At 37.8% G+C, this 14,803-nt stretch overlaps 1 protein-coding gene across 4 annotated transcripts in view; it reads left to right on the forward strand.

The window, feature by feature from the left end:
• USP54 (ubiquitin specific peptidase 54) overlaps positions 1-14,803 on the forward strand; it is an 89,637-nt gene that overhangs the window by 55,451 nt on the left and 19,383 nt on the right. For all 4 annotated transcript variants that reach the window (XM_018910915.3, XM_018910914.3, XM_018910913.3 and 1 more), the window contains exons 4-12: positions 511-645; positions 1,781-1,894; positions 2,057-2,139; positions 4,022-4,127; positions 5,995-6,141; positions 7,531-7,680; positions 8,931-9,099; positions 10,344-10,514; positions 14,518-14,649. In XM_018910915.3, coding sequence (XP_018766460.1) covers positions 511-645; positions 1,781-1,894; positions 2,057-2,139; positions 4,022-4,127; positions 5,995-6,141; positions 7,531-7,680; positions 8,931-9,099; positions 10,344-10,514; positions 14,518-14,649 — 1,207 coding nt within the window. The remainder of the gene's footprint in view (positions 1-510; positions 646-1,780; positions 1,895-2,056; positions 2,140-4,021; positions 4,128-5,994; positions 6,142-7,530; positions 7,681-8,930; positions 9,100-10,343; positions 10,515-14,517; positions 14,650-14,803) is intronic.

A 14,803-nucleotide genomic window follows, 5' to 3' on the forward strand; every position in this document is an offset into this window, starting at 1 on the left:
CTGATACAAAAATCATCTAATTCTTACCCACCTGGATTTAGGAAAGGTAAATTTCTTAAAGTGTGCAAGTATCAAGTTGTGGCTGTTAACGGGCTAGAGATGTTTGGAAAGAGTTGCTTAAAAGAGGAAACAAGGTGGCATGGGTAAGCTGGAAGTGAGAAAGTTAGAGGGAGAGATGGAAATAAAAAGCACGATGTTTTGGTGTTCATTGCTTCAGGAATCTGATTTGGAGAAAGAAAAATAGATCCAGGGGGGATTGGCACTGAGGGAATTTTCAACCTAAATTCCTAACCCTCCCTTGTATCTGTGAGAGAAAAGGAAGAAATGCATAAAGGTGCATATGATGTCAAAGGAGGAACTTTTAGAATTTGTTCTTGTAGTCTGTGTACTGTACAAGTGTCTGGGTGTTGCAAGATCAAAACAAGTTAAATGTTTGCTGTTTGTTTTCAGATAAATTGAGTCATATTTTGAAAAATACAGTAACTTAACTGTCTTTCTGTTTTTAACTAGGGTATATTCAACCAGTTTCAATGTAGCAGTGAGAAGGTACTGCCTTCTGATGCCCTGCGAACTGCTCTTGCAAAGACATTTCAGGATGAGCAACGCTTCCAGCTGGGCATCATGGATGATGCTGCTGAATGTTTTGTGAGTATAACTGAAAGATGGTTTGACAGGCAGAGATGTGGCCTACCACCACCCAATCTTCCCTGATTTTTTTTTTCCCCTTAATTTTTTTCCCCTCTATTTCTCCTTTCCCCAAATTGCAACAGACTTTGCATGTCTGGCCTGGAGAAGTGCACAGAGGGATCCCCAGACTAAAGATTTGGAAATGGTAATAGCATTAGTAACCATTTTTACAGTTTCTTCAGTTTCTTTTGCATGTGTACTGCTTGCCCTACGCAGTGTGCTTTAGATGTGAACTATGAAAAAATTGCACTAAAAGAATGATCCAGGATTCTAGTTTTAAGGATCTCCTCAAAAGGGTAAAAGGACATTTTGTTTGCCAGTTTTTCTGAAATTGCATTTCCACAGGAAAATTTTTCGAGGGAGATAGTACAATGTTGGTGCTGTTTTGCCAAGTAATTAATCTTGACCTGTTTACTGCAGGCCTATAAACCACCCAGGCAGCTAGTAGTGTTAGTGAAAAGTGTTCTGCTGGAAGAGTTGTCAAGAGATTTCTGGCACCCACAGATTAATGTTGGCAACAGTGGGAGGAGAGAAGGTCTTTAGGCAAGGATTCCTGGGAGCTTGAAAACAGATGCAGTTGTATGAATTAATATCTAGGAAATGTTCAGACCTTTTGTTTCATTTAGAATTTAGTCTGCTCTTGATTTATTAGTTCTCCCCCTTTTTGATAAAATGTAGTTGATGTGGCATATTTCAAAGCTCTCATGGAATATAGAAGTTGATTTATTTTGTGTTGACGAGAAGTTGGTGTCAATCCAGTGATTTTTAAAACTGCATAGGTACTCTGTTACATTTGGTCATATCCGTGGGTGCTTGAGAACTGGACAGAAAAATCAGCAGAAGAGTCTTCAGCAGTGCTGTTAAGTAATATAAATGGTTACCTGATCCAGCATCTCAAATCAGAAGTGGAGGGCATTTCCTTTTTTTATCCAAGAAATACTAACTTCTTTGTTTCTGAAGTAACTTTCATGAATTTTCAGGAGCCTTCTGTCTGTAACAATATTGCATCTGGCATGCTTTTGTGATTTATATCTTAACTTTTGTCTGCAGTTGAAATTATCTAATGCATTTTCTCCTTTTTTCCTTTGGCTAGGAAAACCTGTTAATGCGAATTCACTTCCACATTGCGGATGAGACAAAGGAAGACATTTGCACTGCACCACATTGTGTTTCCCACCAGAAGTTTGCAATGACTTTATTTGAACAGGTGAGCTAATAATATGTGCTTCATGCCAAGGGCCAGTTCTCAGTTTTTATGTTTTCATTCCTAAAACATGCATTGCTGCAGTAAAGAAATGTACAGGCAGAAGTGTTGCAGAGGAAATACCTGTTTAATCTTGTCAATGTATTACATTTTCTTTCTCTTTAGTGTGTTTGTACCAGTTGTGGTGCCACCTCTGACCCATTACCTTTCATCCAGATGGTACATTATATTTCCACAACCTCACTCTGGTGAGTTGAGTTTTTCAGATGTATCCTTCCCCCTCTCCTTTTTTTTTTTCCTTTTTTTTCTCCTCCCATCCTGGTATTGCAGTTGGATCTTTATGATGTTTATTGATTAAATACCTAGAACATGATTTGTTCAAAGTTGGCGGAGCTTTGATAACTGTGATGAAGAACATGAGGATTTAGTGAAGCAGAAGATGGTACTTTAGGCGTGGATCAGGGTGTCTGCTTGTTTGTGATTCTGAATCTTGACAACTGCAGTAGCAAGGACTCATGTACGTTTTGAAAGACTTTAATGTGTGAGCAGGTGATTTAAGAAGACAGATAAGAAAGACAATAAAAAAATTACATTCAGAAGGACCTTTGGTCATGTACTTCATCCTGCTGTTTAAAGCAGGGCAAACTTCAAAGCTAAATCAGGCTGCTTGGGGTTGTGTGTAGCTGAGTTTTGAAAGTGCTTAAAGGACAGAAATTCCATGACTTCTCTGGGCTGCCTGTTCCAGTTCTGATCTGGAAGGTTTTTTCCTCCTTCATGGAGACCAGGACAGTTCCTTGCTAACAAGGGGAAGATGCAGAAAGGGAAGTTCTCCGTCAAGGTCAGACATGGTTTGCCCTTGGTAAATCTGTGCTCACTGCTCTGACTCACCTTATCCTTCACATGTGTGGGGTTGATTTCCAAGGGGATTGATTTAGTCTGCCATGGCCCCAGGTGGTAGAGTGAGACTGACCAGCCTGTAGTTCCTTAAATCCTCTTTTCTTGGACGAATATGTAGCTCTTGTTTAATCTAGTTATGGGGGAACTTCCCTGGTCACTGTGACCTTTCCTTAAAGATGGTGCACAGAGCATGAGCACTAAGTCTGTAGCAGATTGTTTGGACTAATGCTGGAGAAGTCTCCTTTGAGTAGATGGCTGCTCAGTTAAAGGTTTTTAAATCTGATTGAGGCAGGAATCTGTTATTTGTTTCTGTCTTGAAATCTTTATTGGGATTAAAGCTTTTCTTTGTTTTATATCTGGCATGTGAGATACATAGTTACAGTGATATCTGTAGTTAGGGAAAGAAGTGTCATGAAAACTGCCAGCTGCCCTTCACATGCAGATCTCTTAAAAGGTACCACTTCACCTGTATAGCAAGAGTGTGCTGTAAAGCATCCCCCTTGTGGCTGATGCCTGCTGTTCAGTCAAGCTGCAGATTTTCATTAGGTTCCAGCAGACACTGTATATGAGAATATATTTATTAGAAAATAGTTATGTAAATGGTATTCATTATTTTCTAGGAAATACCACAATAGATCTTAAGTCATGAATTATTTTAGAAATACCAATACATACTAATATATCTATTCATCTCTGAAACCATTTTAAGCTGGAACGTGCTTTGAGCACTAATACTCTCGTGTACATATCTTTCTTTCAACTTGGACAGAGAAATAAATGGGGTACCATGCTATTTTTCATTTGTAATTTTATTCACAATGTGACTTTCTGTGCTTCTTTACTGTAATCGGGCTTATTGAAAGAGGCACATTTTGAAGCACATATTTCATTTTGGAACCAAGTGTTTATCAAAATGCTTAAATTTTCTTTTAAGATACAAAATTTAATTTTGCAAAATTTTAATTTTCTTTTACATGATACAAAACCAAACAATCTATTTCTGTTTTCAGTTCTACTTGTTTTCTTTATGCAGTATTTTTGTGGAAGACATAGTAATTCACAATTAACTATGTGGTTTTTTTCTGTACTACAATATTAAATATAAAAAATGTTCTATATTTTAAGTTTCTTAATTTTAAATAAATTTAGGTGAAATGTATACTAGATTAGTGTGGGTTTGTGTTTTTGTTTTATTATTAAACTTTTCTTTTCCATACTTTGTCTATACTGAAGCAATCAAGCTATTTGTATGCTGGAGAGGAGGGAGAAACCAACTCCAGATATGTTTGGAGAGCTCCTGCAGAATGCCAGCACCATGGGGGACCTGCGAAACTGTCCGGTGAGTAGCCTTGGTTCTCTTTGGATGTGAATTCAGTATCTCACAGGTACTCAGTGAAAGAAGTGAAAACTTAGTGAGGATGGGTGCTGCTTTGACTAGCTGCAAGTATTAGAAACAGGAATAGATGCTTATTTTTTATGTACAGCATAACTGCTAGATTTCTAAAGTAAGAGTTCAATATCTTGTTCTGCCTTTCAATAAATATGCAAAAAGAGTTATCATCAAACTTTTTTTACATATTGATTAATAGGTAGGGCAGGAAACAGCTGTGGAGTTGCTGCTTCATGTAATGCTACTGTTAGGTGCATTAGCATTAACAGGAGGGCATGTGTACCTGGTCCCTGGTGTCAGTGTAAGTATTTCCACTTTATACCTGGCTCCCCTTCCAGTTTGTAACTCTTCAGTAAAAGTCTCCATTGAAATATATACTTTTTAATATTGGCAAATAGTGGCTTACTTATCTAAGTAAAAAAATTTAAGATATTTTATTGTCATTTAAAAGGTGCATATGAGTCCAGCTGTTTAATAACCAGAGAATGTGAAATTAAATAGAAATACATTCTTGGTCAGGGCAAACTGCTCTTTGACTGTGAAATAATCAATTGAATAAAATTGCAGACTAGCATTTGCTGCCTCTTTCTTTTTATGCTTGAAAAAAAATTTCTATTGAGGTTTAGCTAAGTGTGGCCTAAAAGTTACGCTAAGGAAGCTTTTTGTCAGGATGCCGTGTTCCTGCTGTCGTGCTGAAAATGCTGAAGCAAAGAAGACAATTTGAGAGTAAGATAGGTTGGGAGGTAATAAACAGAATTGCTTGTACTTTAAATGACCCTTTCAAAATATGTGTGAAAAAAAGTCACCTTAATATTAAAACCTCATATCTACATTTAAATATCAGAGTCTTCTGCAGTTTCGTTCTTTTTTTTAAATTTTTCATTTTTGTCTCTCAATGATGTTTGGGACTGAAATTCTGGTTAAATTTTCTAGATTGCTGTGGGGAAGAGGTGCTTTGGGATCTCTTCCCTGATTTTAGTGCCAGAAATTATATCCAGTTGTGAAACTGGACTCTATAGACAAGAGAAACAATTCTCAGTATGAAAATGTTTTTTTCCCTACCATTTTGTAGGGGTACCTTTGTGATATGCCTCAGGGAAAAAATGAATGTTGCGAATGGACTTTGTCATAGTTTTTGTCGTGTCTCCCCCCACTCTGTCACATCATTGACACCCCCTCCCCTGCAAAGTGCACTGGTACTTACTTAAAAAATAAAAATAGGAAGAAAAATCCAAACAGGAAATAGAATTGTAGAACTCCTTTGAGTTACTAAAACAACTCTTAATCTCCTTTTCTTTCAGTTGCTGTTCTCATATTTATACAAATACTGACCTAACTATACTAAGATGGGATGTTTGAGGTACCCGTAGAAACACTCAAATTTAACAGCAAAGCAGAAAATTTTTCCTGACATTGTCATATAAGGCATCAGTCTCTGTACATACAGTTTTTAATCTGAGATTCTGATCAAAAGTGACCTTTCTGTCCAATTCCTAAGAATGTTACTGGGATCTTTCGTGCATGTGTGCTTATCTTCTTTTAAATAAGCTTGGTTCTATTGCTCTATGTTTTAATCATTATCAGTGGCAGGAGGAAGAACTGGCAGTGTTCACTTCAAAGCTTGAGAATGCAGGATAGTGTTGATAGTGCATCTCGTTTATGACATGAGAAGCTCCTACCTTGGCACTGAGCATATCTGCTATATCACCACCTCTTTGGAAGCTGTAATTCTGGGACTTATACTTGTTAGTGCCTTGCCCCAACATTATAATAAGTGAAGAATTATATTCAGTGTCTTGTTTATTTATATGTTCAGAGTAACTGTGGGGAAAAGATCCGTATTCGTCGTGTGCTGATGAACTCGCCACAGATCATCACCATTGGTTTGGTTTGGGACTCAGACCACTCTGATCTGGCTGAGGATGTGATTCACAGTCTGGGAACTTGCCTTAAACTGGGAGATGTGAGTTTTTTTTTCATTTTGGCACTACTTACAAGGACTGTAATTTTCGTGGTAGTCTACAGCAGCAAATGGAGAAAAATATGAAGTCACCACCTTCACCTTTTTAGTGTCCGTAAAAAGAGGAATAGAGGGCAGAACCAAGGGTCTGACCTGTCTCTGAAAGCCTTAGAAAAACCTGTGAACTGTATATTCTTGAATTTCTGAAATGTCTGAAACTGTAAAAATACTTTCAAGTGAGAGGAAATTCTGGATCAGGGTGGTGCTATTTCTATAAAAATACATACGTGTGCTTTCATTGTAAAGAACAGAAGCTTATTTCTATTTCTTTTGGAGACAAAATGTAGTTTAGTGGTCTTTGGGTTTATGTTGTTTTAGTTTTTTTTTTACCTTTAGCTCCTCTTTTTGGTTGAAATGTGTGGTCATATCGCTGAAGAGTTGTGACTGAACATCTCTAAGTTCTAAGACTGACACTGTGTGATTGAATGACGGATTGAATTAAATAGGATTCCTTGGAGGATTCACTTATTTTGCATTAACTGGTGCTTTAGAGCTGAATTATCATTGTACCAAACTGTAGCTGTGTCTTATTGTAGCATTGAGATACTACATAAAATGGTTAACATATATATATATATATATACACATGTATATATATGTTAACTATTTTTCTTTTTTTCTTATGTTTGAAGAAAAAAAGCATTGTCTAGTGTACAGTGTACCAGAATCAGTGTGAGCTGATGGAAATGTGGTTATGAAACTGTGGTCTTTGTGTAATAAAGCAGTAATGCGCCAAAACATGAGACCTGTGCAATTTAAATTAACAAAGTTCAATTAAATAGAATTTTTTTTCCCTGTGTGCTGAATTCTTTTGATCTGCTGATGTCTTCAGTTGATCTTTTATGTGTTAGCATCATAAATTGGTCCATGGTAAATTCTGGATAGCCCTTGCTGAAGTCAGAATAAATGCCAGCTGTTTACTGTCCAAAGCGCCTTGTTTCTGCAAAAAGGAGTGAATGTTTTAAACAGTATTTTGTATAATCAGCAAGCATGACACAGAATATAAATTTTCGAAATAGAACCACATTCAAATTAAGTAACAGGTATTTTATCGTTGTTGTATATGTCTTCCTTCAAGTATACACATACTCCAAGTCCAACTCAATTTATGAGCATCTAGTGAGTTGGTCAGAATCCATTTTTTTTCTGTGTCTCTAAGTTTGCTTAAACACTGCATAATTACTTACTTATTGCCTTGTTTTCTCTATTTTTTGAAATAAAAGCCTGACACCTCTCTATAGTACTTCAAGGTCTTTGAACAGAAAGCAGTATGTAAAGTTCTGAGCACTTTATTAATTTCTCTTTCTGTTTTTCTTACCTCCCTTCTTGAAGCTCTTCTTCAGAGTAACTGATGACAGAGCAAAACACTCGGAGCTGTATTTGGTAGGAATGATCTGTTACTATGGAAAGCACTATTCAACCTTCTTCTTCCAGACTAAAATCCGCAAGTGGATGTACTTTGATGATGCTCATGTCAAAGAGGTGAGAAAAAAATGTTTAGGAAAACACTCTTTTGGAAATTTGTTAGCTGCTTGTGTGTAAATCTGTTCTGTTTTCTACAAATTTTGAGAGAGCTTTTGCTGGTTTTCCATTCAGGATCCACAAATTTGTTACTCCTTTTTTCTCAGCAAAGTGAAATATTTTAAAAAAAAGCATACCAGAAATCTCAGAAGCCCTATTCTTAGTTCTGTTCTGTTGGCTCCCAGTCTTGTTTTTAGGCTGTTGTTTGAAAATGTGCAGTTGCTTGTGCACACAGCTAACACCCATCTCTTTCCCTTGCTGACAAGCAGTATAGCTATTTAGTGCCTGTTGTTGAACTCTGCTTGAGTGTCTTTATGCCAGTCTTCCCTAGTGCTTGCTGCCAACAACAAATTTTCCGCTCTTCTGTTTGTGCTTTTTTTGGCCTTTTCACCAAGCATGAGGTCCTTGACATTAAAGACACCAGTGCTGGGATCTTGGCAGGACATTATAATCCATTAGATGGTTTGGCATTATTTCATACACTCTCCTTTTTTCCTTCTAGTCATGGAATTACAAAGGTGAGAGAGGAAAATTTTCTCCTGTAGTCATGCCAAACACAGTGTCAATGAGTAAAAACCTTAATGCATATATTCAGTTATTCTTAGCAGAAAAATTTGCAAGGATAGGTACTGCAGTGCCTTAGCAGAAAACTCACGTATGGAGCAAATTTGTTGGAGTAAATGTTCAGTCTGTCAGGTGAAACCTGTGAGATTAGTATTACTACGTGAATTAATTGCCTGGCCTGTCAGTGCTTGCAGAGGTTCTGTCACAGCAGAAAGATTTGCACACTTGAAGTATTCAGCTTTGACTTGAATTTAATGTCCTGGTATCTTTTTTTGTTCATTTTGTTCATTAAAAATTCTTCTGCTTTTTGGTTGATGCAAAGTTAGAACATCCCAGAGGATGGAAAGTTTTTTATGGAAAAAACATCTGAAAGGGAATGACTATTTTTGTAGTTGTATTTTAGCAGGAATTGTAATCTATTTAGGCATAGGATGATGAATACCTGGATTTTGATTAGGTTGGCTCAGGAGATTTCTTGCTGAGTCCAGGTCAGTGCTGGCTGTAGAAAGACTTAAAGTATGTCAGTAGAAAATCAAACTCTGAAATAATTGTGATGGGGGGAAAAGAGAACTTCTTATAGAAAACAACGAGAGAAAACCTTTTTTTTTTTCCCTTTTTAAATTTTTTTTTTCTGGTTATCAATTCAGATTGGTCCAAAATGGAAAGATGTTGTGACAAAGTGCATTAAGGGTCACTATCAGCCTTTGCTGCTGCTCTATGCAGATCCAAGAGGAACTCCAGTGTCAACACAAGACTTGCCCCCTCAGGTGGATTTACAGCAATATAGCAGGACTTGCTATGACAGTGAGGACTCAGGTAAGCAGTGGGCTCTGATCCTTGTACCCTCACGCGGAAATGCGGCATGTGAAATGTTTTCCTTCTTTGGAGTGTATTATTGTCAGTAGGGGTCCTTGTTGCTTGTTAAAGCTGATGAGGAATTCTGAAGAGGGTTTCCAGTGTTCTGTCTGTGACCCTCTCTCTTGGTCTAAGACTGTTTATTGTTTGGATAGCAATCTTTTCCAAAAAAGTTTGGAGAAAGGTACTGGGGGATGGGGGAAGTGAAGGACCTGGTATGATTTGGATGGAGAGAGGAACTCTAACTGAATACTTGAATAACTTCAGTTTCTGACTTCAAAAGATCTGAACTGTCCTTAAATAGGACATTTACTGCAGGGCTTGTTCTCACCAAAAATATGAAGTGCCTTCAAGGTCAATGTTTGCAGTTAAACGTAGGAATGACTTCCTTCTTTATTGTATTTTCCTCTTCTTTAATTTCTCTGTGGAGAAATGAGTATGAAACTAATATCCTGTGTATTAAGGAGTATGTATATCACAGATGTAAAATTAGCAATAGTGTTCAAACTGTTCAGATTTTTTACTTTTATTTACTGAAAGTGGAGGGAGAAGATTGCCCTTTTCACCTCCTCTAATGAGTTAAAGTATTACTGTATTGAAACTGAATCATGATGCTTCATACTTTTCAGTAGGGTATCAATGCTGGCTTTTTGAGAAGGAGCAGGTTAATTTGTTTTAGATACAAGTATTTCAGGACAATGTTTATACCAGATAGCTTTTGAGTCATAATAGAGGAAACCTGTGAATTATTATAACATGATGTTCTTGTTACACTTATTAATATTTTGTACTTGAGTAATAATTTTTTTTTGCTTTCCTCAAAGCAGTGTTTCATATTGTAGTTGCACTCAACAGTGTTGAAAATGAACAATAATTTCAGTATGGTACTAATGTGTACTTTGCAGTCCAGTGATTGTAGTTTAATTTTGCATATTAAAAAGATTTGATAAACTTGGACTTACAAAAGAGGAAGAAAGAAACAGCTTTTTAGAAGCAATGACACTGTCTCCCTGCTTCCAAAGGAGCAAACTTTTCCCATAATCTCTGGTGTTCTTGAATCTGAGTTGGTATCTTTGGTATTCTGTTTTTCTGTTAACTTCTGTATAGTTGCCCCTGCTCTCTTTTCCTAGTCTTTCTTGACTTTTATAATAGCAAAAAAAGATTGAAATTTGACATTGCTTCCTTGACATTACTTTTTTTTCCAGGAAGAGAACCTTCCATCTCCAGTGATACCCGGACAGATTCCTCTACAGACAGCTATCCTTACAAACAGGCACACCACGAATCTGTGGTCAGTCACTTCTCCTCTGACTCCCAGGGGACAGTCATCTACAATGTGGAGAATGATGCCGCTTCACAAAGCAGCAGGGACACAGGTAGCAGATACCATTACATCTGTGTGTGATCATTGTCACTAGATAAGATGACTGCAGTGGATTCCGGTTGAAAATATCTCTATATACATAAAACCTTTAATAGAATAGCAAACAGTGTTTAATATCCTGAGTTTTTGATTTGTAATGAACAGTTGGCATTCACCAAATAGCCCCATGATTTAAAAATCTTACTGGCTTCTGTAGACCTGTGTCTAGCCAGACAAACATTTAGAGATTTGTTTTTCTGTTATCCACAATACTGCCTGCTCTGTCATATAATTCTGTGAGATAGAGTCTGCATAGCCCTGTTGTAGGATTTGGTAATTATTATGTGTGCTACTTACTCATCTCCAGGCAGTTACTTCATTTCAGGAGTTGCAGCTGTCTGGAAAAGGTGCATTCATCACCAGAGTCCCTCATACTTGGGAACTAAGGACTTAGTGTAAGTGAGTGCTGGTAGTATTTACTACACCAGTGAAGAGCATAAGATAATTTCCTGCCTGTGCCATGGAAGCAAGTTAAGCTGGAATATCCAGTGAGAAGACAGTCTATATGTATCTATGTTTCTTTGGGCAGCTGAGCAGTCTGCCTTCACGCTCCATAGTTGAAAAGAGGTTACCTGGAAGTCTAAAGACTTGATCTCCTCAATTATTGATGGCCAGTGTCCACCGTCAACCTGTTTCTGCATGCAGTAACTTCTAACATCACTTTTAAAAAAGTAGTGCATAAGTTAAGGTCAGACTTCTGTAGCATCAGAAATAGGATCTGCTATTTCTGTTTGAAAAGTTACCTTATTGTGCTGTAAATAGATTTTCTAAGAAGACCTAAGAGTAGAATCAGCAGTTGTTAGATTGCGCCAGAGTGTCAAAGCTGTCAGACTGCTTTGTCCTTTTTTTTTTGTAAAATCGTTCCTCTTTTGTAATTGGTTCATTTGTAAAAATCTATGATACATCAAAATCTGAAAAAAATGTTTCAAGTTAATTTTATTTAGTATTCTTTTGTTCTTCATCAGAGATCCGAGTAACTGTAATACACAGGTTAAGATAGTCCAACAATCCTTTCAGGGTTTTAGCAAATACTTAATGCTGTAGGGACCAGTCATAGTCTTAGGTAGGGTGTGAGAAAGAAAAGAAAGTTGGAGCAGAAATTGAGTGATGTGGAAACAAAAGGTATGTTTGTCTTTGGAGTAAAAAGAAGACAAAATTGAAAGAGATAGTGGTATACTGTTTAAATAGTCTGCAAAATGGGCACAGAGTTTACTGGATTAGGTTCCTGCCTGCAAAACTTGCCATGCAGAAGTTGGTAGAAAAGGAGAGTAAGGGGGATGGTCGCAAACATTGTAAGCATGAAGTTTAGCATGTAACCTTTTGTTCTGTCATTTTTAGTGACTTTGTCCTTTTCTTTTTCTTTCTTCTCCTATTGATTCTATCCTGTGTTATTCCCTGCAGCTTAGCCCATTTCTCCACCTAAGTTCAGTTGTCCTTATCTTCCCTGATTCAGCCTTAGCTATAGTCGGTCTGTCCCCGTAGCTAACCACTTGTCTGGGCATTTCCCCTCCTTTTTTACCTACCCAATACCTTTCCAAAAAAAGTCAGTTTGCCAAGTAATACAACTGCTCTGTCATCAAATGGTGATCCGTGGGGCTATAAAGAAGCCATCCCCACTGACCTGTCAACTGAATCATTCTGGGCAAGAGCAGGATTCTTCATTTAATGGCCATTTACCCACTACTGCAGTCCAGAAACTTATGGACTCTGTCCCACATCATCCTCCAGGGAAGCTCCACCATTGGGTTGCATGACCTCAGGCTCCTGGGTACTTCAGAATGAGGGCAGAAGAGTGGCTGCACAAGCCCTCTCTTTGCTCCTACCCACCTGTGCTGCTGAGAAAAATGTGCGTATTCTGGCTGCCCTATTCATGCAACTGAGATTTCAGGGGGAGGGAGTAGAGGGTGTTCTGTCTTAACCCACTTGATTTAATTTCCTTCTCTGACATGCTCTTAGACACATGCACAACTCCTACAAAACCAAACTTTTCCTTTGAATATTGCTGATGGCTTGTGAAGCCATCCTATGTCTAGAGGATGAGGTGTTTAAGTGATACATCCATCAAGACACAACTTTTAAGCATTGTTAGGCACTCAAAAGTCTTGGATTGTTATTTTAGTGAATTTTAAAAAGTTAGTGTTAAGTGCTAGCTAATATCCTTGGGATTTTAATTCCTGTATTCATGCATTATGTTGGATTTAGTCTTTGTTTCAGAGTGTCCAAATAAAGACAACAAAGCCTGTGTCCTGCGTACTTCTGATTCTTGATATCTCCTCCATGGCAATTAAATGTCTGATGACAGTGGGACAGTATTTGCAGTCTTTGAAAGGAGAAAAAAAATACTAATGCAAAGCTAGCAGCCTTCATTCTAAAAGACTGAGCTGGCCTTTATTCAATGCAAACCCTCAGCTAGTGCTAATAGCACTAAATACAGTCAAATAGTTTCTCCATGGTAATTAAGGATGCTTTCCAAACAATCTTTATCCAGTTGGGATGTTTAACTAGAGAAGTTTTGCTTGCTGAAGTGAAACATCACTCTCTTCTGTCTTGAGGGGAGCCACTACAATGATAATACTGTTTTTGGAGTTCTTGAAAGATGTGGGCAGTCCGTGCTGTAAAAGGAAAAAAAAAAATCCATCAAAGCACAAACTTATGTTCAGTTACCAAAATGCTACACATCTTTTATTTTCATTGCCAACATTTCTCTTTTGCTTCCTTAATTTCTTTTCTTTTATGTAGTCTGCTTGTTCCTAAAACATTTGGCCACAAAATTACTCTTTCCTTTGCTAATGAAGTGAGTCTTGTGTAGCTTGCTTTTTAGTGTTTGGATTCCTTCCTACTCAGTTATTGTAATATCTTCATAGCAATTATAGTTTCAGTGAATTGGTTTTTTAACTGTTGCAGGTACAATTTTATATGTAGAATCTGCTTTTAATGTTGTTTATTTTGATGCTAATCTCTAGAGCAGGGAGAAGGCTCAGGAGGGCCAGCTGTGCAGTCTGGGGGCTGTTAGACCACTATTTGCTATTAGGGATTTTCATTTCCTATCATCCTGTGAGGAGTAAAAGTTTGTGATATAAAGGCTAGAAAAAAGTCTTTGTAGCTTATCATAAATTCCCTTCTTATCGGCATCTCTGCTTGGGACTACTCACGTGAGTAAAGCCATGCGTGTGTTTGTGCTTGCAGGTTTAGGACTGTGACTGTGTGAGAACCATAGAATTAAGCAAAGGCAATACAGAAAACCTGTGATGTCAAATAGTCTTAATTCCCATTTGATGTGAGGAAATGGGGAGTAAATTGTGTTGAAGAGAAAATACTGGCACTCGGACACATAAGCTGTAGTAAGGGAGTGTTGTGTGTCAGCTGATCCATGTTCATAGTTTGTGGGTGTGCTCTTAGCTTGGTGAATTGGCTGGCTTGGCCCTTAAGAGCCAAGTGAAGCTTCTTCACTGTAGACTAGGCTAACTCAGATTACTTAGTGTTTGCTACAGGCAAAGAGATGAATGAATAGTTAGTGCAGAGGAGCTGGTGATGTGCAGTCATTTATTATTAGATGGTAACTTGTTTATGTGTTTGAGTCTTTATTCAACAGAGTAATGTCTTGCAAGCTGTCCTCAGGAGTTTCGTGTTAGTGGTCATTAAAACTGACAGCAAGAAAGTGGTGTTCTTAGACCATTAGAAGACAAAGCAGAGTCAACCTTTTTCTTGGCACTTGGATAAGCTGTCATTAACCAGAGTCGTTGGAGGGGTTGTATTGTTCTTTTATGACCTTAAAAATGGAACATCATCTCCAAGACAAAACCAAAAACTTAACGGATACAAAAACTTACCTAAACTTGCCAGTTAGTGTTGGAGTGTCTGCAGTTCCTAAGGATCAAGAATCTTGCTGCTCTTAGTGCAGTGAACACTTGATCTGAAGGCTCTTGTCATCTCTGCTGTGTTCTTCCTCCTTCCAGGCCACCTGACTGACAGTGAGTGCAATCAGAGGCATGTTTCAAAGAAGGGCTCGCTCGCAGACCGCAAGAGGAGTTCTAGCCGGTCTAGGCGGAAAGGAGATGAGGCTCAGTCATCAGGATATCATAGTGAAGGCAAGAGATGTTACTTTATTTTAAGTATCAGTATCTTTTTGAATGTTCCTAATGTTCTCAGTGTGTATGTACATTTCCCTCATGGCTTCTTCCATTCATGTCTTTAGTCCTCTCTTTGCTTTTTGATGTTTAGGTCTGTTTCGGTTGGATGTTT

The sequence above is a fragment of the Serinus canaria genome, chromosome 6 (genome assembly GCF_022539315.1).
Source record: "Serinus canaria isolate serCan28SL12 chromosome 6, serCan2020, whole genome shotgun sequence".
Classification (NCBI taxonomy): Eukaryota; Metazoa; Chordata; class Aves; order Passeriformes; family Fringillidae; genus Serinus; species Serinus canaria.